The sequence below is a fragment of the Heliangelus exortis genome, chromosome 9 (assembly GCF_036169615.1).
Source record: "Heliangelus exortis chromosome 9, bHelExo1.hap1, whole genome shotgun sequence".
In the NCBI taxonomy this organism is placed as follows: Eukaryota; Metazoa; Chordata; class Aves; order Apodiformes; family Trochilidae; genus Heliangelus; species Heliangelus exortis.
In genome coordinates, this window is record NC_092430.1 from 15,479,989 (window position 1) to 15,502,328 (window position 22,340).

The following is a 22,340-nucleotide window of genomic DNA, read 5'->3' on the forward strand; positions in this document are numbered from 1 at the left end:
TAATTAAAATGCAAAACAGAACCACCAGCAGAACAGATGTTATGTGCAGATTCTTGTAATATGAGTTTGGTTGCAGCTCCCTTGTTACCCCCACAGCCAGGTTGCAAAAGCTGATGGTAAAAAAAACCTTCCAATTTCCTACCCCACCAATACTTTTATGGGAAACTGAAGCCTCCTGCCAAATACCATGCTGGCTGCATTTTTCAGCATATAAAAACTGTCACAATCCAGCTATTCCTAAGCCCAAGGGCTGAGAATCCTTCTCTCAAAACTAAGAGCACTTGCCAAAACCTTTCTCTGTGTCACAAAATAGCTGCAAGACAGGGCAGACGAAGGACAAAGAATTAAGAGCAGATTATAGTCTTAGAAGCCAGGAACAAGCAACCTGTTTATCAGAACCACTGCTGGTGTGTGAGGGAACGCTACCTGGGGTGCTCACAGGATCTTCACTTCTGCAACTGTGCCTGGTGCTAAGAAATTACAGGGTTAGCTCCCTGTAATTTTATCACTACAGTGCCACACCTAGTGTGATTTATGATTTTTGCTTGTGATTATCTTAAAGCAGTAGCTCCTGGAGTGCTATGAATACATCAGTGTCTCCTGTTCCGTCAAAAATAGGAATGAACTTTCCAGCCTGTATATTTTAAGAGTAAAATTCACAAAAGCCAAATTAGGAAGACAGAGTACAGGAATTTGGTTGTTTAACCATAAGATTTTGAATCCTATAATATTTGACCACCTAATGCCCATGTAAACTGTCAGAGCCAGCTGAACTACTACTTCACAGCTGCCACAGCCACCTCGAAGACCTCACTTGTAGCCAGCACGGCAATCTTATCATTACAGCCCACCAGTCCTGGCTCCTGCTTTTGACTTTAGAGACAGACACTGCTGGGAGTATACACAGCTGAGCAGCTGCTGCTTGCAGCACCAGCTCACCAACACACTGCAAGATTCTTTCCTTACATTTTTTCAGCATGCACTGACTTAGATGCACATCAACATTACTAAACTGGACATACACTGAAGCTCTCAGAGCAAGGTTTTGCATGCAGACTCATTTTTATGATACCAAGAGCCTTTTGAACCCCTGATCAGTTACTGCAGGGTTTCCCCCTTCTCACTCTTGGAGGTGGCTGTTATCTTTATGTCTCTTATGTACTAAGCAAATTCCCCTTGCTTATGTGCATCACTATTTATCACATCAGGTCACCTGTGGCATTCAAACTCCTAATTGGAGATGACTCAGCAGCAAAATCCTGTGGGGAGATTAACTGTTACACAGCAGTAAGTGATTACAGTCACCAATAACTCCTAAGAACAGATACAGATATGTTAATGAAAATAGATGGGATGATATTACCTAACTATTATCAGCAGACTTCATCAAGAAGACCCCAGAAATATAACATAACATAACATTTGCTTTCTGATTTTTCTCAGTTTTGATCACGGGCTACAAAATCTTAAACAAAAAAGAAATCAGAATTTATATGCCAGTGTAACAATTGGCTCCCACCAGGATGCCCATGTTCCCATGAAGGGTTTCACATCAGTGCAAAATTAGCTTAGAGCCAGGCACCAAATTAAAAGCCAAGTTTCCTTCATTTCCTCCTCATTCAAGACCTTCCTTCCTCCCTTCAGTGTCTTGTGACACCTACGGACTTTTTTTAATAAGGGTTCTATACTCCTTTGGCCACTTGTTGGATGTCAGGGGATTTTATTTTTCTGAGCCCTTCTGCTCTGTATCAGGCCAGAAATCCTTTTGCGTGTTGAGGAGAGCCACTGCAAGTTAGCTTGCAGCAGAAGGTGCCACACAGATCAGCAGGGGATTGTAGCTTATAACATGCACCATGAACACCCTAAACATCTCTGAACAGATGACCTGTTGAGAACTTGCTTCTTTAATTTTTCAGTATTTTTGGATGTTGAACAAGATCCTACAAATCAGGTATTCTTTCCTCACAATAAAAAGACCACATGAAAGTCTTCACATACTCTCTTTGCAGTCCTCTGAGATCTGGGAAAAGACAGAAAACAGACAATTTGGTTCCAATTCAATCCTTTAAGTAGCACTAAAAGGACCTCCAAGCGGACAATGTTTGTGTCAAACTTTTGAGTGGCCTGTACTTTTTTGAAGAGGAAAAGAAAAAAGTGCTGTATTTAGCAATGATTGTGAAGCGGTTGTGACATCTTCAGCACAACAGCTCTCTGACATGGAGAAAAGAGGTCCAGAATTGGACAAAACAGAGGAGGGCAGTGGGGACTGGCAGACTGCAGGGCCTCTGCCAGGAAGAACAAACTGAAGAGGGTTTAACTCTTGAGCAGTGTTTTTGCAAGGATCATATCTTCCAATCCATCTTCTGAAGAGACTGCAGCACAAGAACAGGAGAGCAACTAAAGAACAGACTTCAAAGATGAGATAAATACCCCCCGCCAGCAGCATCGTACACCCTCAGTGAGGTTCTGTGTGGGGTGGTGGCACCTGAGAGGTCCCACACTGGCAGCATGTGGTCCATGCAGAGGAGGTCTACAAAGCCCTCCCACCCACGAAGCCACCCAGCCATAGGTTTGTCGCAGCACACTGCATACTGTCCCTTTGCACATGTATGGCTCCAGCTGAGGAGCCTCCCTCATAGGATTTCTACCAAGGGGGACAGCATAGCTATGAAGGTGACCACCACCTCACTACAGAGCTCACCAAGGCAAATTAAAGAAAAAACAAATACCACCTCCCCTGCTCCCCTCCACCTTTCATTTCTTCATGGACCCAGTTCTGTTCCTCCAGAAGTCACTGGTTGCTCTGAGCACACCACAAGCTGCTCAGAACAATTTCTAACTCCTCAGAGTCTTTGGAAAGTACCTGCTGTATCACCGGCTGTTTCTGTAAATAGCTCTATACCAAGTCACGTGGCTTTCCTTACTTGGCTTCAGGTTTCTCTGCCAACATGGCAAATTTGGGCTCCCATCTCAAAAGTGAAGGCAGATGAGATTTGTGCACCCTGTCATAGCAGGTGTTCACTTATTCTTTGGCAAAGCATTGTATGAAGAAAGAAAAAAAGCATACGGTTGTCCAAGTGCAAGGGTTCTGCAGAGCCGGCACATGGGATGAAACACTCCTGCAAGACTTTACCATACAACAGCTTAAGCAAATCTCTGCCAAAGTGTCACCCAGCTAATACCCAAATGAAAGGAAAGTTGCTTACACCAGCATTGCTTCACAGCCATGAAAGGGCACAGCTTGGGAGGGATATCCAGCACGTTTTGCTCAATTGTGCCCTCTCCCATGCCAAAGAGAGGAAACCTGCTGCTTCATAACTGCCTGTTAGCAATGATGAGCGCTGGGTACCAAGAGGTTTTTAACCTTTCTGCTGCATTGCAAGCATCACCATTGGCAAGACTCCAATCTGATAACTGCAGTCCATTTACCAGCCCTGTTTGATAGGTGTGGGAACTAATAAAGAAAGGTCAAGTGACACGTGCAATACTCCCTATGAAAGATCTCTCTGAACCCAGGAGTTCTGGCTGGCTGGAACTAGACCCTGCTCACCAAAATCCATGCAGATATAGCACCCAATACATGCTGCTGCTGTGGCCCATGCCCTCTCTTCCCTCCCTTCCATGCCCCAAATAATTTCTGATGGTTTCCCTTGTCTTCTACAAATAGATTTTTTTCCCTATATACCTGGTTAGGGGTTTTTTTGTTTGATGAGTTTTTTGGCAACCTCCTTAAAACCCAGGACTTTGTGTGAGAAACCAGGTTTCCAGCAGGGATGCTGCAGAGACCAGAGGATTTCAGAGCTGTTTCATAGGCCTCTGTTACTAGTGAGATTTGGGAGGCTGGGCCATACCACATTGTGCTGAGAACACAAAGTCAGAAATGAAAGAGGAAAGAGCAGCTTGTTTGAAAGGCCTTTCATTTGAAGGGGAGGAGTGAGTTACAGCAAACACCTTCAATATACCAGCAATGCAAAATCCTGAGGCCACCAATTAGCCCAGACACAGGGAGAAAGATGAGCAGAGCAGGCAGGACCATGGTCTGATGCACCAGCAGGTGCATTCCCAACAGCCCAAAAAGAAGAGAGCTCCTAGGTAAAACAGAGCCTAATGACCATTATTTCCAAAAAAACAAGTAACTTATCTGTTAACATCACTCCCAACCAGGCATTAGCTGAAAAAAGGGTGCCTTTAGAGAGACTAATTACATGGCTCTCAACAGCTGGACTTTGATCATAATTACAGTGCCTTCTTCATCTTATGTTAGTGGCTTTCAACTGTGGTTAGGTGGGCACTTCTTGGAAAGTAGAAATCCTGCCTGTTTCAGATGGTTCATTTTATGACTCAGAGCTACCCTGAGTCTTCTAGAGCTCCCAAAGTACCATTCAAACAAGTAATTCATGGGGGTCATTGACTTGTCCCTTCAACACAGTTGCTTCTGTCCCTACAGTAGCATCTTCCCAGGCCCAGGAGCCAGAGAACTGATCCTGCTTTATCACTAATTTCAAGCATTTAATTCAAATCTCTTTGTAAGGGAAACAGAAGTAGAAAAACAGCGAGGTTTTTGTTCAACTCTGCTATTGCTGATTTTTAGCATCTCTTCATCCTTTCTGTTTAGAAGGCAAATGAGCCCACCTTTCTAATCTCACTTCACACATTCACATGCTACTTACATCCCTCACTTCTGCACAGGGATGTATGTCCCTGTCAGTGCCTGGTGCCCCTCTCTCAGCTGGGCTGCAGCTCCAACACCGAACTCCAGTGACCACAGCAACAGGTGGGGCTTGCAGAGGAGAAGGAAGGAGGTGACTGTCCAGTGTCCCAACTGAGTTATCTGTACTTGTGCATAATGCAGGGAGTGCTTTTGTTTCAATGCCTGCATTTACAAATAAGTAGCTTAAATGAGAGAGTTAGGCTGTTGAGACAGTGTCTGGAGTAGCCTGAACAATAACACACAGCACTGGCAACTATTTTTTTTCTCATCTGTGGCACTGAATTAATGAGTTGTTTGGATATGCCACAGCAGCAACACACAGTTTCCCTGCTATGAGATGACAGGCAGTAAGTATACATGCGTTATAATAGCACATTAGTTAGCGCTCTTCAGTACTATCTGTGTTCACCACTTGACAGAGGAAATGTTTTAGCTGGCTCCCACGCTGTCTGCCTGCTGGACACCCCCAAAGTGAAGAGATTAATAGATGAAGCAATGGCAAAAGGTAAATCTAAGATGCTAATCTTAGAGCTAACTGGGATTTATAACTGCTTCCCCCTCCACAGTGATCTACAGGGAAATCTTTACAACCCTCCCACCCATTTTAACAGGATTTCACTACTGCTGCTTTGCCAGCATGCCTCAGCTCAACGTTATCAGTTTGCTGTTCAGATTATTACTAGCTGTAATTTTAAAGTTGCAAAGAAGCAGACTGGTATTAACTAAATAAAGCATTTTGACCACATCAAAGCACGAGTGTCTCAAACTGTGTAAAAGAAATGCAATTATGAAACTGTGTAATTCTGTTAAATCGGTCAGACAAATATCACCTAGTACATCATGAAAGATCCAATGGAGCTTAAAGCTGAAGACCATCTCTATCTGGCAGAGCACAGCAATTAATAACGGGGCAAGTGCCACTCTCAGCTCATGTAAACAGACATGCCTAGCAGCTGATACGTGTTATTACTCTCAGCTACTTCTTGATCAGGTTTTATGACTGAGGGGTGTCACAAACTTTAGCTGTACTGAGGCTTCCCACACCACAATAATCACTTAAAAAAATCATCATGCTGCTAAAGGTGTGAGGTGAGGAGCATCATTTCCAGTGTCAGGGCTGACTTGCCAGAAGATGCAGATTTGAAGAGGAGAAAGGCCTGTTTAAGAAGTTGTGGAGAAGATAGCCAAGGGAAGTTTTTTTTTTCTTCATTTCCAGCTCCAGCTGGGTTTGTTTGGTTTTTTTTTGCCTGAGCCACAGTGCCAATTTTATGAACCTGTTCTTTGACACAGGATGGGATGTTCACAGGGGCTGGAAAGCTGCCCCAGAGCTCAGGTACACTTCCAGGTGCATCTTTACACTTTCTAAATATTTTTCTTATGTTTTATATTTTCTGTTTAGTAATATTTTCCTGGCTGAGGCTTCCAGCTATTGGAATTTCTTTATCCATTAAAGCTCCCACTACTACCACCCTGAATCCACCTTTCCTGATGGGCACTGTTCTCATTTTGCTCTTCTCAGGGAGACAGCAGAACCCAGCGGTGTCAGCGGTGCTGGGTGGGCCTGGGGGGGATCAGAGCGTGGCCAGCTCCTCAGCTCATGTTGTGGAAGGTCTCGCCAGGGAAACCAATACCCCCGGCTTCGTTCCACATTCCTCTGACACCGCAGCACGGCCAAGGACCGAGCGCTATTTCCCAGCTCCCCTCCTCTCCTTCCCCTCCGCTGGCCCCAAACGTGGCCCCTCCTCGCTGCCAGGTCTCCAACCCTCGTCCCCAGGACCTTCACAAAGCACTGGCACCACAGCCAGCAGATTCAGGGGAGATAACCCCCTCCTATAAACATGGCAACAAATTATGGTAGTGGGGAAAAAACAACAAGGAGAGATCTCAAGGCTGCCTGTAGTGCTGTGGGCTGGGTGATGGTCAGCAAACAGCCATGCAACGCAAGCAGCCTTCCCCAGCACCCTGCAGAGGGTGCAGAGTTAATAGTTAACCCTTCTGGGGATCAGTCGTCTTGGTGAGAGACCAGCCAGCACTTTTTCAAAACACTGCCAGAAACGAGCCTTAAAGTAGCTCAACAAGTGACTGTGCTCAGAGGAGTTCACCTCTCCGAACTTTATGACTGGAAAAATACCATGTACATGTCATTTACATGCTTAAATATAGTATCTTCTATTGGGAGAAACAAACAAACTGACAATGTGATACTGTGATACCTCATGCTGACACTCTCTTTTATCTGATGGAAAGTTAGAAAACTCAGCATAACAACAAAGCTAAAATAAGACTGTCAGGCTCTGATGCTGGCTGTTAAACAGAATGAAAAAATATTCTTGGAAAAGCACTCTTTCTTGGAAGGAAGTTTATTTTCTCTCTGGATCTTTTAAATTATTTATTTATCCTTTAAATTCTAAAATCTTAATAGTTAAGCTCATATTCTTTTCGGGAGCTTTTTCATTTAAAGGAGCAAATAAACACACTACAGAAAGCCAAAGCAGTCCCCGCACTAACCAAAGCAGAGTAACCTTCTGCTCCAAAACACAGGGAAAAGATACTATCGGTTTTCATGTTATTTGTCATATTTTGTTTTTCTCCAGTGCCAAAGAGGAAAAGGGAGATATCTTAAACGGATGCCTATAATTAAACAGTAACCTGTTAGGAAGCCAAAAATAATAATAAGCTTCACTGAGCATGAAGAGAGCGGCACATTTTTTCTGCGTGCAGCCCAGCTGCCACCGGACGATAGCAGGAAAGTTAACAATTACACATGACACTCAGATCAAACCTGTGATAGCAGAGACTTGCGTCACGCTCAGACTCACCGCTGGATGCAGGGATCAGGGTAGTACTGCAAGGTGGTGAAAGGTGCTGCTTCAAAATTCATCTCCTTTGAGCCCCTCTATGGGTACAAACCAAAGCAAAATAAATAAATATATATTAGCCAGCCTGCTAACAGCAATAAGGTCAAGTGGTACATGAGGTACAACTTTAGAGATTTATTTTACACTTGTGAATGGGTGGGATCTCCCAGGGACTTGGCCAATGGGATTCATCAAGTGACCTGAGCATCACCACCAGTCCCTCCTCGCCAGCTGGGCATCTTTTACATGGATATTATCCCCTCCTCTCGACATCCTTAATAAACTTTGGTGTACGTCGACCACACTTGTTGTTTGGAGCTCATCTGGGGCATCTCTGAACTTCTGATCTCGCCCGTCATTGGTTGCCTTCCAGCCTGACTTCACAGTTTAATTTTGGCAGCTCTTGTGATTTTGCACACTGCTGTGGCCACTGGTCATCTTCCTCTCCAGATGGTCAGAGTTTCCTCTGCTGGGTGCGTTGCCCTTGCCAAATTCTGTTGTACTTTAAAAGCTTTCCCTGTCAACCCTGTAGCTAATACCTGCATAAAGCTGCCCGGGGAAATTTTCAGTCTCTCTCACACCACAGTTCAAACAATCTGTTGTGGTCACAGTTTCAAAAGCTGAATGACAAAACATGGGGAAATTCCTCTATTAAAATTAACTCAACTTTTGTTCATCTGCCTCCCCTTCCTGCCCTTCTCTCCCCAAGAAAATTATCAGACATAATTATTAATGTTTCCGTCTGTATCTTTTGACCTTTTTTCAAAAAGAATCGAGATGATAAAGTCATTTTTCATTGTTTTAGTGTTCCTTAAATAATGCATATATTTTTCACATGAAAAACAACAATAGTTTCAGATATCTTGAGGAGAAAAGTAAGAAAAAAAGAAAACAGGAATCATATTTTTCAGGCCACTAAGACCTAAAGAAACAAGAATAAAGTCCACCAAAACACTACCAAACATGAAAAGCACATTTGATTTTCCTAAAGGAAAATAAAAGCCAGGAAGGAACTTCATTTCCCCCCCCCTCTCAATTTGTTGTTTTGTGTTTTTTGTTTGCTTGCTTGCTTTTTTTAATTTGTTTTTGAGTTGTTTTTTGTTTTATTTTGTTTTATTCACACATAAAATCATTCAGGAAAGCAACCTGTTTTGTTCCCCTGTTTTTCCTCCTTCATGGCTCATCCAAATAGTACAGGCTGTAAACCTATCCTGGTTCTGTGGTTTTGGAGAATGAATGAAATATGAATCAGGAGCTAAATTAAAATGGATTCCAGCAGGAAAAAAATAGCGTCCATGTATCTGTGCACCAGTGGGATTGCATCTTCAAGTAGATGTATACATTTGTGTATAGGGAGAGGGGAAGGGGCTGCCCTTGCATCCTTTGTGCTGATGTCAGCGCAAATACCAACTTCCCAAACAGAAGCCAGGAGCCCTCCAGACAGCAGCAATTGCCTCTTTATTTTCCCTCTCTGTGTTTTCCTTGTAGGAAATTTTGGTTTGAGGAATGTCATGTGGAAACGTTTTCATTGCTGCCTGTGCCAGGGGAGCTATTTCAGACTTGACATTCTCCACCCACACTCATCCTGATAGTTCCTAACATCTGTGAATTGTGACTCCTGCAAGCTCACAGGGCTGATCCCTGGCCAAGTCCAAGAAGCTTTCGTTATGATAAGTGGCATTTGCCAAGGAAGAGAGGCTGGAAATGAAGAATGTATAGTATTAATAATTACTGAAGAGCCCCCTTGCTAGACACTGCTTCCCCTGCCTGGCCTGGTGGAGGAGCAGTAATATGAAATAACTTCCTCCTCTTATGCTGAGTCCCAGAGTAAACACCAAACATCATAGCCTGCATCAGTGAGGAAGAAAAGTGGAAATGTACAAACCAGGTTCTGCTGGGGAGGGAAGAGGGGATATCACACCAGGGCTTATGTGTACATGATGCAGCCCATGGCTTCTGCTGAGGTCAGGCTGTACTTAGCCTTGAGTGGCCACCTCTCCTGAGGGAGCAAATACCTCCAGGGAGTGGAAGAGGAGGGCCAGGGCAAACCTGTGATCCACGCTGGTAACCTGGATCTGGTCTAGGCTTTTCATATCCAGACTTAACTAAGGACACACGGCAGGCAAGTCTTCTCCCTGAACAATCTATTTGAGCAAGAACTTGGGATCGTGCTCTCACACTCCAGTCAGCATCTGTGGGTATGAGTACAGACAACCAGCCTGGCTGGGGAGGTGCACACAGGCACCAGGCTGGGCTGTGTGTACTCTGCTGAGACCTCCTCTGCTTGCTTCTAGGGACAAACCAGAAGCTCATTGTGTTTCTTCTACAATGCCTGTGGTGGGACGAGCTGTTACCTGTGCAGGACGGGCTTTTCCCAAGAGTGGGCATGAGTTTGTCTTTCCTGCTAGATTCAGTCTAAAAGGCATAAACCTCATGCAAAAGAAATGCTGTGTGAAAATGGCTGTTCTCATGAAATCCTCTGCTACTTACTTCTCCAAGGGAGCTGGAGTAGAGTCTTTCCCAGCATGGCCTGAGAGCCAGGGACAACAGATCAGGAGTGGGGCAAGGCCAGACAATTCCCACTGGGAGACTCAGACCCGCTCTTCTGGTTTTGGCCAGTCTCCTCACTTGGCACATGCCCAGATAAGGCTGTGTGGCCAGATCACACACCCCAAGGGCTTTGTGAAGTGCAACAGGCAGCTCCTGGAATTGATGCTGCAGGGCTGCCTCTTGCCCCCAAGGAAGAGTCTGACCCCTGGTTTAGCACTACCTTAACTCTGCCCAGCAGAGTACCCCTTCATACCTCAGACACATTAAGTACAAATCTGCTACAGCCCAAATTACTGAGCCTGTGATTCCTGCTTTTAGTGATGAACATGTCTAGCAGCACCACAGTCAATAAGAGGCAGTTAGTCTCCAGCTTGCAATTCACACCAAAAGAATAACTTCTCCTGAAAAGCCATAATTAATTAAAAAAAAGAAGCACCACATAATTGTAATGAGTAGTAGTAGCTTGGAGGAGGCTCTCTTCTCACTCACAAGGCACTGATGGGAGTATGTGTCTAGCAAGGATATTTCCATAAAAACTTCAAAAGGGTCCATCAGCTGCCCAAGGTCCTTACCAGCCCACATGCCTGGGGCTGGGCAAATGCAAATGGCTCATGGCTTGGCTCATTTTGGAAGTGCACACAGCACCTGGCTGCTTTTCCCAGAGAGCTGGACATTTTCAACTGCACACAGAGATCTGAATGTGTCTTGGAGGGTTCCGAAGGTCCATCCTTTCCTTTTTCTTGCAGCTCCACAAATGGAACCATGGAAACCCACTGGTGACAGCACACAAAACCCACCTGCAAACACCAGCAAGTTTCCTGATTTCTCTTCCCGGACCACAGCTTCCTTCTTCCCCTCTGCTCAGAGCCAACATGTAGCTGTGGGTTGATTCACCATGAATTTTGGTGGAGATACCTACCACTGCAGTCAGACTGTCTCAAACTCCTCTCAGCTGCAAGGCTCTCCTCCGCATAGCGCAGTCTGCAGTGGAAACACAAGCCACAGGGTGTGTGTGCCAGTACCCCATGCATAGCTGGGAGGTTCTCAAAGCTCAGTGGTATTTGGCCAGCCCCGTTTTCACTGCCTTAAAAGAAAATCTACTGGGAGATAGAGCCCGAGACACTCAAGGGCTGAAGATTTCAGAGGGGCTACACAAGGACTGGCAAACTTCATCACGGCTGCCTGGGGGGACAGGCAAGGGGAACTTCTCACAGGAGCAGACCTCAAAGGTAGCCAGCTCAAAAGGAAAAGGGGCTTGTAATATCCTCAGTGTTCACTACCCTTCCTAGAAAGTTTCCTTGCTGGTAGAGAGTGATGCTAATCTAAGGGCAGGAGGCACATGCCCTGCAGAAGCAGGGGGGAAGCTGGAGTGTCAGGGATCTGTCTGGCCAGTGGATTTACAGCCCAGCCTCCAGCACTTGCCACGAGCAGGCAGCACGGGGATATGTGGAGGAAGTATTTGTGTAGGTGGGCAAGAATGCAGGGCATCGCTCCACTGCTGCTGCTTCCACGTCTGGGAGAGAAAAACAGCCAGAGAAACAGCTGTGGGCTACTCTCCCATTACCCCTCTGTATGCCCTTCCCATGGTTTTGATTTAAGCTGTCACTGAAACAACCATGGGATTATATTTAACAAACATTTATATCCTCAGGAGGAGGCTATTGGGGATTTATAACGGTCCCTCCATCACCACCACCCAGACTCAGATCCTGGATGCCTGTGTGCTAGCCCCAGTCCTCAAAGAGAATTTCCGGATATCTCTCTGGCTCCAGTTCTGATCTATGGGTCTGAGGATCTCTGAACAGCTTGGAGCTACGGAAGACAGGGAAAAGGAGATGCCAACTTTGCTCCAAGCCACCTTTGCAACTGCTGGCTTCAGGATTTACCTGGAATCAGCCCCACCCTTTACAGCAGGGGGTGAAACATTTCATGTGCAGCTTGGGGTTTCTAGGGGAGTGGTTGTGGTCGTTTTGGGTTTTTTTTTTTGTTTGGTTTGTGATTTTTTTTTTTTTTTTTTTTTTTTTTTACGTTAAAATTAATTTCTTTTAAGAGAAAGAAGGCTGTGGGATATTTGGGGATTTTTTGACAAAGTCAAAGATAAGGAAAGAATTTCCTCCCGCTAGCAATAAAATGTCTTCAGCTTGTCTGTCCAGGGAAACAGAAATAGACAATGTCAGTATCCCTTTTTGAACACACTTTCCAATTTCAACTAAATATTACAGATGGCTAAAGGTCTCAAAGCTATTTAGATTGTAGGAGTTTCATAAAGAGAAGCAAGCAGAGGAAAGACTTTTCAGCAACCTCAGTGAAGGGAAAGAGGCACCAGGAGTATGACCATCACAGACCTTGGAGAGTCTATCCAAATTCTGCAGTGGTAGGAAGTGAGCTTCCAGAACAATTCACATACTGCCTCCAGCCAACAGGCATCTCTGATCCCACTGCTCCAGACATGAAAGATTTCTGGCTTTGGAGCTTATACAAGGCCTTACACCCCCCACCCCTCATACTGAGAGACAAGGGACAGAGAGAACAGCAAACTTAAATTAATTAATAAATAAAAATACCACAGTTCTACACACAGTTCCCCCCATCAACCCAGCACCTTTTGTCCCTAGTGTAAACATAAACCAGTAAAAAAGGGTACTCAAGCTCCAGCCCCTCCATGCTGGCAATGCTCTACACGGGGAGCCTGGAGCTGCTGGCGGGGACAAGAGGGGTCACTGAATCCAGGCAGCTGCTCTAGGACAGCTCTGTGTGGATGCAGCTGCAATGTCTGAGGTCCAGGAGACACTTGGTCACTGGTGGGCAAGTCTGGGCCCAGGACAACTTATTAAGTGAGCAGTCCAGCACAGCCCTGGACACATCCAGCTGACAAAGGTGTCTTAATGTACCATCCCCTACATCCTTCTCTTCCAACTAAATTAGAACATAACTGTGCTAACAACCATGAAATTTAAACCACACCAGCTTCAAGCTGCTGTCTGCATGTGATACCACCCACCTGGAGCTCTGCACTATCCTTATGTTGGCCATCAACTGTTAGTTACTTAGAGCTAGAAAGAAGCAAAGGAGGTGGCACTGTTCCAGTTCTGCTCAGCAGGGCAATGAGAACTCCTGTCAGAACCACCTGGCTGCCTTTGGTGTCCTCTGTCTCATACGTAGTGTTGGAGCATCATCCACTCACAGTGAAGTGCAGAAGAGGAACCAGGTCAGAGACCAACACCCCAGACTGGAATTTTGCTCCATCTCCCTGGCACAGCACAGAAAATAAAACCCCAAGCCTTATGGCATTCATGCACATGTGAAGTAAGACACAGAGAGCAGTGAGCACAGTGATACACCAGGAACAAGGCCCACAGGAGTCTCCCCTCCCACATTTCTAAGACACAGCCTGCCTTGTCCCCAAGAGCTGGCAGGACACCATGCAACTCCCACGGGAAACTCCTGCTACCCAAGGCAGGGAGGGAGCAACAGACCTGCCGGGCAGAGGGAATTTCCCTCCCTGACGTCAGTGCAGCTGTGCCATCATCTCCGGGCGTTCCCGAGACACAGCGGGGCCACGGCCGGGGATAAAGCTGGGCTGGAGATCGGAGCGCCTTGGGACAGGTGGCAACACCCCGCCATGGGGTCTGGGTTGCATATCAAAAGGGTGGCAGGAGCCGTGTAGGTGGAAGGCTTGGCCTCCCTGTACAGCTGCCACGCGAGGCGTCTGGAATTCTGGTGAGAACCGTGCCACAAATACGCACGGTGTCATCGCACCCTGCGGGGTCAAACCCAGGTTGGGGACAGAAACCCTGGTGACAGCATCCTTATTGTCCCCGCTCTGCTGTGCTGTAGGGTGGGAGGCAGAGGAGGGCAGGAACAGGTTCTCCCTGCAGCTTCCCTTTAGTTTTCTAGCACATAGCCTCACTCCAGACCCATCCCAGAGTTTCCTCATGCTCTGCTCCCATCCCCCAGGCTTTCACATCAGAAGCCACAGAGGTTGATTCACAGGCACCAAAAATATCCGATTCTGAAATGCTGGTTACAGCCAGCACCAAACCAGAAGAAAATGAAAGAGGTTTGCTCTGTGCAAAGCAAAGCAAAAGTTCTAGGTAGGTTGACTGTATGGAGAGATTCACTCAGAAAAAAAAGTCACTTGCAAGGATGCCCACCATGATGGAGGAAACACAAGTGCAGTCGATTGAATGTTGCTACATCACTCATCTTTCACTCCAGCTTTTCCTTGTTACTGGTACCATTCTGCACTGTTTCCCATCTTTTGGATACCCCACACAAGCAGAAACTTCACTGTCCTTCTGGCAGCTCCCGAAAATAAATATTCCATGCAAAAGCATTGGTCTCAGAAGAATTTTTCATTTTCAAACAGGATACACCAAAAACTCACTGTTTGACTGGCAGGGCTCTAGTTCCCAGCATTAAGGCTATGTCTCTCTTGCAATCCAAAGTGCAAGCACAGCTCCTGCAGGCATACCCAAATAATGGGATTAAAGCCAGTTCAAGAACCAGTAGCAATTAAAAGAAAAACCCCTGAAGCATTAACCACTAGCGATGGAAGCCTTGGTTGCAAACCTGCACATCCTCTGCTGAAGCCTGCACTTCCACACCTCCCCATCCAGCGGTACCCAGCTCACCCAGATTACCATTACCTTGGGTGTGTTCACACAAGTAATAATTGCCCTGCTGACTATTGCAGAGATACAGCCTGAGAACATCTACATTTAGGGGCACAAGGGTTCTTTTCCAGGCTTACAGCTTGAAAAACAGCAAGGACAGGACATGCTCAGCTCTTCCTGTCAGTTCATCCTCCTCAGGATGGACCATTAAATCCATTTAATCAGTGACAGTAAAGTATGTGGGCATAAATTAAGGGTTTGGTGCCACTTAAATAACATGTGAAAGTTAATAAAACTTTTTCCCCTCTTAGAGCAAAGCTGAAGAGCCAGTGTTTCATGTCTTTATGGAGCAGATAATGACATAAGGAGAGTCTCTAGCATTACCCCCATCCTCGCACTTTGATGTTAATAGCACATGTATGCATCCTTGAAAAGTAACAAAACCTCATACACGGTACGATCAAAACTTTGCACCTCACTTCTTCCAGAGCAAAACAATTCCTGTTGCCAGCACGTCACACATCGCACCCTGCACATTGCAGGCAGAAGATCAGCTCTGTCCCAACCTCCCAACTCTGCTTCCAGCTCTCCAGACCGGGGTCATTTCCCTGTCACCACCAGACGGCAGAAGCCACCATTGCTCCTCACTGGGAAGCCACCTGCCAGCAGCAACACCACCTGAGCGAGAGGTACCCAACACAGAGGCCACCCTGCATTTGTTAGCAACCCAGTCCCTTCTTCTGGGGGGATCAAACTTCCCCTGGCAGCAGTGGTGCCGCACACGGTGGGCAGGAGGCCGACAACCAGCACTTCATTTCCATGAATCAACCTCTCAGATCCCTCAGCCGCGTAACTCGTGTGGAGGCAGCGCGCATCTGCCGCAGGGATGAGCGAGTTACTGCGAGTGCGCGTAACAGTGCCATCTGGTGATGCCTGCCACGGGCTCATGGGCCACCCAAACCTCCCGGTACCCGTGTGACCAGCTCCGAGGTGCTCAGTGGACACCTCTCTGCAAAGCACGGCTGCTGCTGTCACCTCATGGGCTGGCAGATCGCTTAACCTGGGAACAGTCCTGCAAGCATGAGTTTTTAATGAAGAGGAGCTTCCCATTCCCCATACTAACACCATCCATAAAAAGGCTGAGTGAGCCAAATCCCACCTTTCACTGTTTCTCTGCAGTCCCCTGACTTTCCATACCCTGTTCAAGGGGCTGTCCAGATTCACTTAGAGACCATGGCCTCTGTGGCTGTGAAAGCAGAAGTCAGCTCTCTTTTGTACTAACCCTGGAAAACAAGAGTGTTTTAGCCCTTAGGTCCACATTGAGGCAAATACAAAGCTGGGAAGCATTCCTGCCCTTTAAAAAATTTTTTTTTAGTTTTGGTTTTTTTTTGGTTTTTTGGGGTTTTTTTAGGTTTTTTCTTTTTTTTTTTTTTTTTTAGTTTTTGTTTTGTTTTGTTTTTGGAGGGGGGGGTTGTGTTTTTTTGGTTTTTTTACATTCTTTAAGTCACCCTTCTCATGGGTTAGGCTACAAAGCATCGTTCAAGTTGCTCAAACAGCATCAGTTCAGAAACCTTAAAGCTGCCTGGCTCCTGCTCAAGGATCCCCAGGCAGTATCCACAGCCTGCATTAACTATGCCAAAAGTAGCAGCTTTTGCAAGTCCCATGGAGCCCACCTGCCATACACACAGCTCCTGCACTCAGATCTGCTACAGCTTAAGACAACACTAGAGAAAGGGACAACCAAAATGCATGGAATGCTGTAACATGTTGGCCACTGAGCAGTTAAGGGCTGCCTGCATCCCAATAATCCACAACAAACATCACATAATTGGTGTTCCCTCCACACTCATGACCACCAAAGTCGTCCTGGAACAGGTCCTAGAATAGCAGAAGTGACCCAAAGCTGATCTTAGCTTTGTGTCACTGAACACAGCTTTTTCCAGGCTGCTGGAAGGGAAGGAGGGGGCATCTCTCAAATCTCTCAGGCCACTGTAGCACTGAAAAGGGCATTGTTGATCTACTAATGGGTATCTCAGTATCCCAAGTAGCTACAGGTGATTGTTTTCAGTAAGTCACCTCAGAAAATGGGGAAGGTATTTTTCTCTTGGGCCTTCACAGTCTCCTGAAATGGTCCAGAACTGAACTTTTTCTCCCTGTAGGACAGCTGATATATCATCCCTTTTGGCAGGTTGTATTACAGATCTCCCTCTGTGCTAAATAAAAGTGGAACATAATAAGCCAATACATAAAACCCCCTTCTACATTCTGCAAAGCTCACAGCAACACCTCTCCATGTTTCTTTGGCTGATGATATCTCTTAACCCTGCCTCTTGTCTCCCAAAAATTGAGGAGCTTATTCAATTGCTTCCAGTTCTCATGTCATGAGGTCTCTAACGATCCATAGTTGAAAGTAGCATTAAAGATGGATTGGGTATTACTGATAACACCATTTAAATCAGCTTTATAAATGTGTTCCTGTCTAAAAGCACCTAATTAATGCCTTTTTTCCAAACACTTAAGCATTAGCAATCAATTACTAGGCAGACAGGCTTTAAGAAAGTCTCTTCTAAAACAGATTGCAACGTGCAGATTCTGTGTTGTTAAAACAATTCACATGCCTTTTTCACACATGATTTCAAGTTATTAGGGTAAGCAAGACCACACAATATAGATTAATACGTAGCAATCAAAAATTTCCACACAAGCCTTTAATATAGAACTATTTCCCTATGTAATAAGTGATGCAACAGACTTTCCCTGAAATTCCTGCAATTGAAACTTAAGCCCAGCAAAGAAAGAATTAGAATACTTTGGTTGCCAGTGAATCACTGGCTGCATTGGGTTATTTTACTGTGCATTAGACTTTAATTATAACTAAGCCCTAACCATCTGTTCTACTCCCTAATTATAGATGCAACAAATATTTCACAATTCCAACCATTAAAGAGATCTGAGAGCTCAGTCTATGGTGTGCAAGGTTGGCTCCATCAGGGGCCCTTGCACTCTTGTTAAAAGTTGTGAGAAAGAGGAAAGAATAAACATGAGGACTGCTGTTGTTATTGATCCCAGGAGGACTTCGCTACATCAGCTTTCACACATCTTGGATGGACTGCAAACTTCCCTTTAACAGAGTGCAGAGGGCCACACAAGCACTACCTGCTGCTGGCCTCTAATCCAGATGTTGATGGTACCGTAAGAGCCTGAGAGAGGGATGAGCAATTCAGATCACCTGCTAAAATCTTATAACCTGAAGCATCAGCTGTTGCAGGATTTGGCAAGGACTCCAGCAGATAAACTCTGGGGTTTTTTCCTATGGAGGTTATAGATGCTTCCACCCCTAGCTCTCCCCCTGCCTCCTCTGGCTGTGGTTGTCATCACACCCCAGGATGAGTCCCTGTGAGCGCTTCAGCTGTGTCACACTTGATGGACCAGTGTCTCTTCAACACAAAGATGGGACTGACTTTAGCATCGTATTGTGAACAGCAGCACCTGAAGACAAAGGCCTCATCCTGACTTCATGCCTGCCAGGGCAATAATCATCTCAGCAGGATGGCCAGGCAGAGAGAAGGGTTGGATGCAGATCAGCACCATGTAGCACAGCTTGCTTAGCACTAGCACTGTCACCAGCTCTCCCTGCAGAGCCAGTCCTGGCTGCCCTTGCCCATAGGCTGGCAGATAGCCCAGGAGGAGAACCTTGCTGTAGACCCTTGATCCCCTCAGTCACCTTCCCAACAGCTCTGCCCACTGGAGTAAGACACAGTTACAGCTGCCCCACTGTGCCACCACCTCCTTCCTCCACAGCACTGCCCAGACCAGAGCTTCAGGCACACTTATAGCTATAGGGTGTCTTTGTTCCTACACAAACCACCTGGACAGCTGCCCAGTGTTTTGTAATTACACGTGCCACCACTAACCTAGGCAATCCCTTGACCAATAATAAAAAGTCAGATGTCCAGTGAGCTCCAGAGTGGTTATTCATCACAAAAAGTTTTTGTTTCACTGTGGCTGTGTGCAACTGCATTCGTACTCAGGTGAAGAGGAAAAGGCACCTCCTTTCCAGGTACTCTTTGTTTGTGTGTCTGGGGAAAGCACGAAGAAAGTGTACAGAAGAAAAAAACATTGAATTCACAGCACTGAAGTTTAAATGCTAATATTTGTTAACATACCAGGAAAAATAGAGCTTTGTAGATAAAAGAGAAAGCTAAGAAAGGATAAAGTAATGCAGAAGAGCATAGCGTTTTCATAGGGAGGTTTCACATATTTTAAATTATTTTATCTTCTGCATCCATAGTAAGTTTTCAGATGTAACCCAGTGGTTTCTCACCACAATCATGTGTGGTGCATTTAAGATCCTCTTTACATTTCAGTCCATTTAGGCTTATGCCCAGACCTTCACTCTGAATGTAATGATAAAATTAATTAAAAGGAAAAAAAAAATTAAAAAAACCAACCAACACTTTTCAGCTGTGCTTTGACAAAGACCCCAAACCACTGTGTTTCTTGTGGTTTTCTTCTAAAATCATTACAACAGCGTTGAGTGGAATCACGAGGCAGGCTTGCTGAGTGGTTTGGTTCCGAGATTATAAAAGAATCCAGAGTCAAAGTATTCATCTCTGGCATCAGGGCAGTGTTTCTGTGGGTACTCATAACCATGTGCTTGTATGTCCTAGCCTCTGGGTGGTTATATATCACACAAGGAGACACCATGCTTGGAATGAAGTGACTCTCCATGGTTCCCTTGATCTTAGTCTCAAAGCTAAAGCCAGAAAGTCCTGCTCTGTTATTCTAGTTCAACTTTAACTCTTAAGGAAAGCAACAGCAGAATTATATCAGTTGCTTCCACCTCAAGGAAGCAGCAGACCAGAGGCTAGCTTTTTCCAAAGGTGTCCTAAAGCTTTCCAGAGCCATATATGGAGTTCCCTCTACTCTCTGGCAAGACACAGGTATCTCTGAAAAATTACTGGAAACTAGTGACTTCCCTTTCTGCTACAAATACCTCTTCGATGTTGCATTCAGTAACCATCTGAGAAGTGACCAGAGCCAGCTCCCACAAGGGAGTGGGAGTGCACTGATGAGTGCAGCCTGATGTTCAAGACCACAATAGAAGCAGAGGTTTAAATGTCACAAAAAGACAGAATGAATCCACATCTGGGCTTAAACTCTGTCCTTATTCAAGCCACAACAGAATGCTCACTGTCTTAAGTAAGGTTTTTGCCACTGGGATATTATTTTTAGTTTAATTATCAGGCTACTGCTACATCTTTCCCCTTTTGGTACTTTCCCACTTTTCATGCCCTGGGGAGTACTGAGCAAGCAAGCAGCCTGGAGAACAGGTATGCAGAAATCCCTCTTAGCACAGGACTCAGCATGGTTAACAACTTTCCCTGGGCTAAGAGGCTCACACAGGTACTGTGAGCAAATGCCTATGAGGAAGCCAGACTGGGGGATCTGCTTAAAGAGCTTAAATAGTACACTGTGGTATTTTTCAAGAGACAAGTTAAAAGGTAAGCAGCCTCTTCATTTAAATGACTCCGAAAAGTAAGCAGGTTTTTATCTTCTTTCCTCACCAATTATCAGGTTTATTCAATATTTATCCCAATTCTGATCTCTCTTTTTGCCACCCAGAACCAGCCACATCAATACTGTAAGTGCAAAAAAGGAGGAAAGCAGCACAGTGAGAAACTGCAGTGCAAACGGGAGCTGCTTGCTTTGAGGCAGCACCTCAGCTGTTAGTTTTTACTCACAGATGCAGCACAAATTCTAAATCAAAAGTCAGGATTTTCCCCACCCACCACTTTATATTCACGGAACATCTCCAAGCAATAAATTCAACACGTTGTGCTGGGAGATTAAGTTATGCTCCCTGCGTAGCAAGGACAGCTGCACTGCACCAAGGATAGACTAACAATGTACAACTTTATTGATCTTGGCTGATCTCAACACTGCTGACCTCAAGATGTGTGATGCTAGATGAAGATGAAGATTAATGGTGAGGAATCTCGATGGGATCATCAGCTACGGGTTTCTGTAGACACATTTGGCATGTCTATGGGATAAGTATGTTGAGTTGCTCTGCCCTTCTCTACTGGGCAGACATAGTGAGCTCTGCCCTAACCAGATAACATTCAGCTCAGGACCAAAAGCTGTGTAGTTACTTGAGCCTGGCTGAAAGCCCAGGCCAATATACTAAACACCAACACAGCCACAAAGCTGAGACCGATGCTGGCTTCTGTCCAGGCCAGACATGGAGGGGCTTACATCTGTCTGCAAACCTGCATTGCCATCCTCTCCATCCAGTGAGGTTTGATCTTGCAAAGCTCTGTGCTCATGGTGGGTGTGCCTCATCCCTTGTGATCACTCATCATCATCATCTCAGGTCAGACCATCCACAAAATGTAGGAGAACCTCACATTCCACAGTGACCTCAAACTGTGCAAACCAGGTTGTGGAAGGCATTCAGCAGATTCAGGCTGTTCTTAAATGATGCAGCTGACCTCAAGCAAGTGGATTTGCAGGTGACTGGAGAGTAAAACACAAGCCATGCTGCCTGCAGGGGCAGAAAGCATCACAAATATGCAAGTTACAGTCACTTTACAGAAAAAGAAAGGGAGGAATATGTGGAGACCTGCTTTGAGATGAGTAACTGGATAAAGTCATCTGCCCTAGCCATGGTGCACCTGCTCTCAGGTTCTCTTGCTCCAGCCCTCAGCACCCTCACCTTGCTTTGTCTGCTGCCACATCAAGGTGAGCATGAAACACCTCTCCATGCCTGAGGCAGGTCAAGAATTCCCAGCAGTGCAGAAGCATGAGTAGGGAAAGGGGCAGAGCTGAGACAGGGAGCCAGGAAGGGTAAGAAAAAGAGCAGCCCTGTGGCTGCTCCTTCGGTGCTACATGGGAAGGATCAAAGGGAGCAACAACCCCTTTCTGAAAACATCCCCTGCCCAGCAGGAGCCATATGACCCAAGGTTTTCCCCCAGCAGGCAAACAATTGCTGCAGCCACCAGCATGGTTTACCAGGGCTCCAGTCACAATGAAATGGAGAAAAAATCTTGCCAGGACTGCCTTGCCATTTTGGCAGCCAGCTAACATAGGCAACTGCCTGTGGTTAGAGAGAGCCCTAGAGGGAAGAACCTCATTAGGAGTTTCAGAAGAAACTCAGAGAGGGTTGGATCATCTGAAAGGTGTAGAAGGAGATGCGTAAGAGTAGGAAAAAAAATGAATGACTGTCAGGGAATAGAAGAACAATCCTGAAGCAATGAAAGATAGAAAGGCATTATTATAGCAGAGATTGCATCCTGCACAGACAGACCTCAGCAGAGAGGACAGGCTGGAGTCCCAGAGTTAAGGCTGCAGAAACTCTTTAAAGACTTGTTTCAGCACAAGTCTCCTCCAAAGCTAAATATGTGGATGTTGAAAGTGGGACTGGCAGAAACTACATTCTCTGACAGTGAATTCCCTGTTTATATAACAGGACCAAAATTTGCACCATTCTGTAATAGCCCTCTGAAAGTTTTTTGCTGTCATCTCAGAAAGACATTGGAATGCAAGAATGGCTCTCCAAAGATAGGGATGGAAGGGGAAAAAAGGTAAAAAAAAGTTAACCTA

The 22,340-nt window shown here is 45.6% G+C and overlaps 1 protein-coding gene across 6 annotated transcripts in view; it reads right to left on the reverse strand.

Moving 5' to 3' along the window:
• The window catches only part of TP63 (tumor protein p63), a 165,188-nt gene that overhangs the window by 94,555 nt on the left and 48,293 nt on the right, over positions 1–22,340 (reverse strand). For all 6 annotated transcript variants that reach the window (XM_071752322.1, XM_071752321.1, XM_071752329.1 and 3 more), the window contains exon 2: positions 7,531–7,607. In XM_071752322.1, the coding sequence (XP_071608423.1) occupies positions 7,531–7,607 (77 nt within the window). The remainder of the gene's footprint in view (positions 1–7,530; positions 7,608–22,340) is intronic.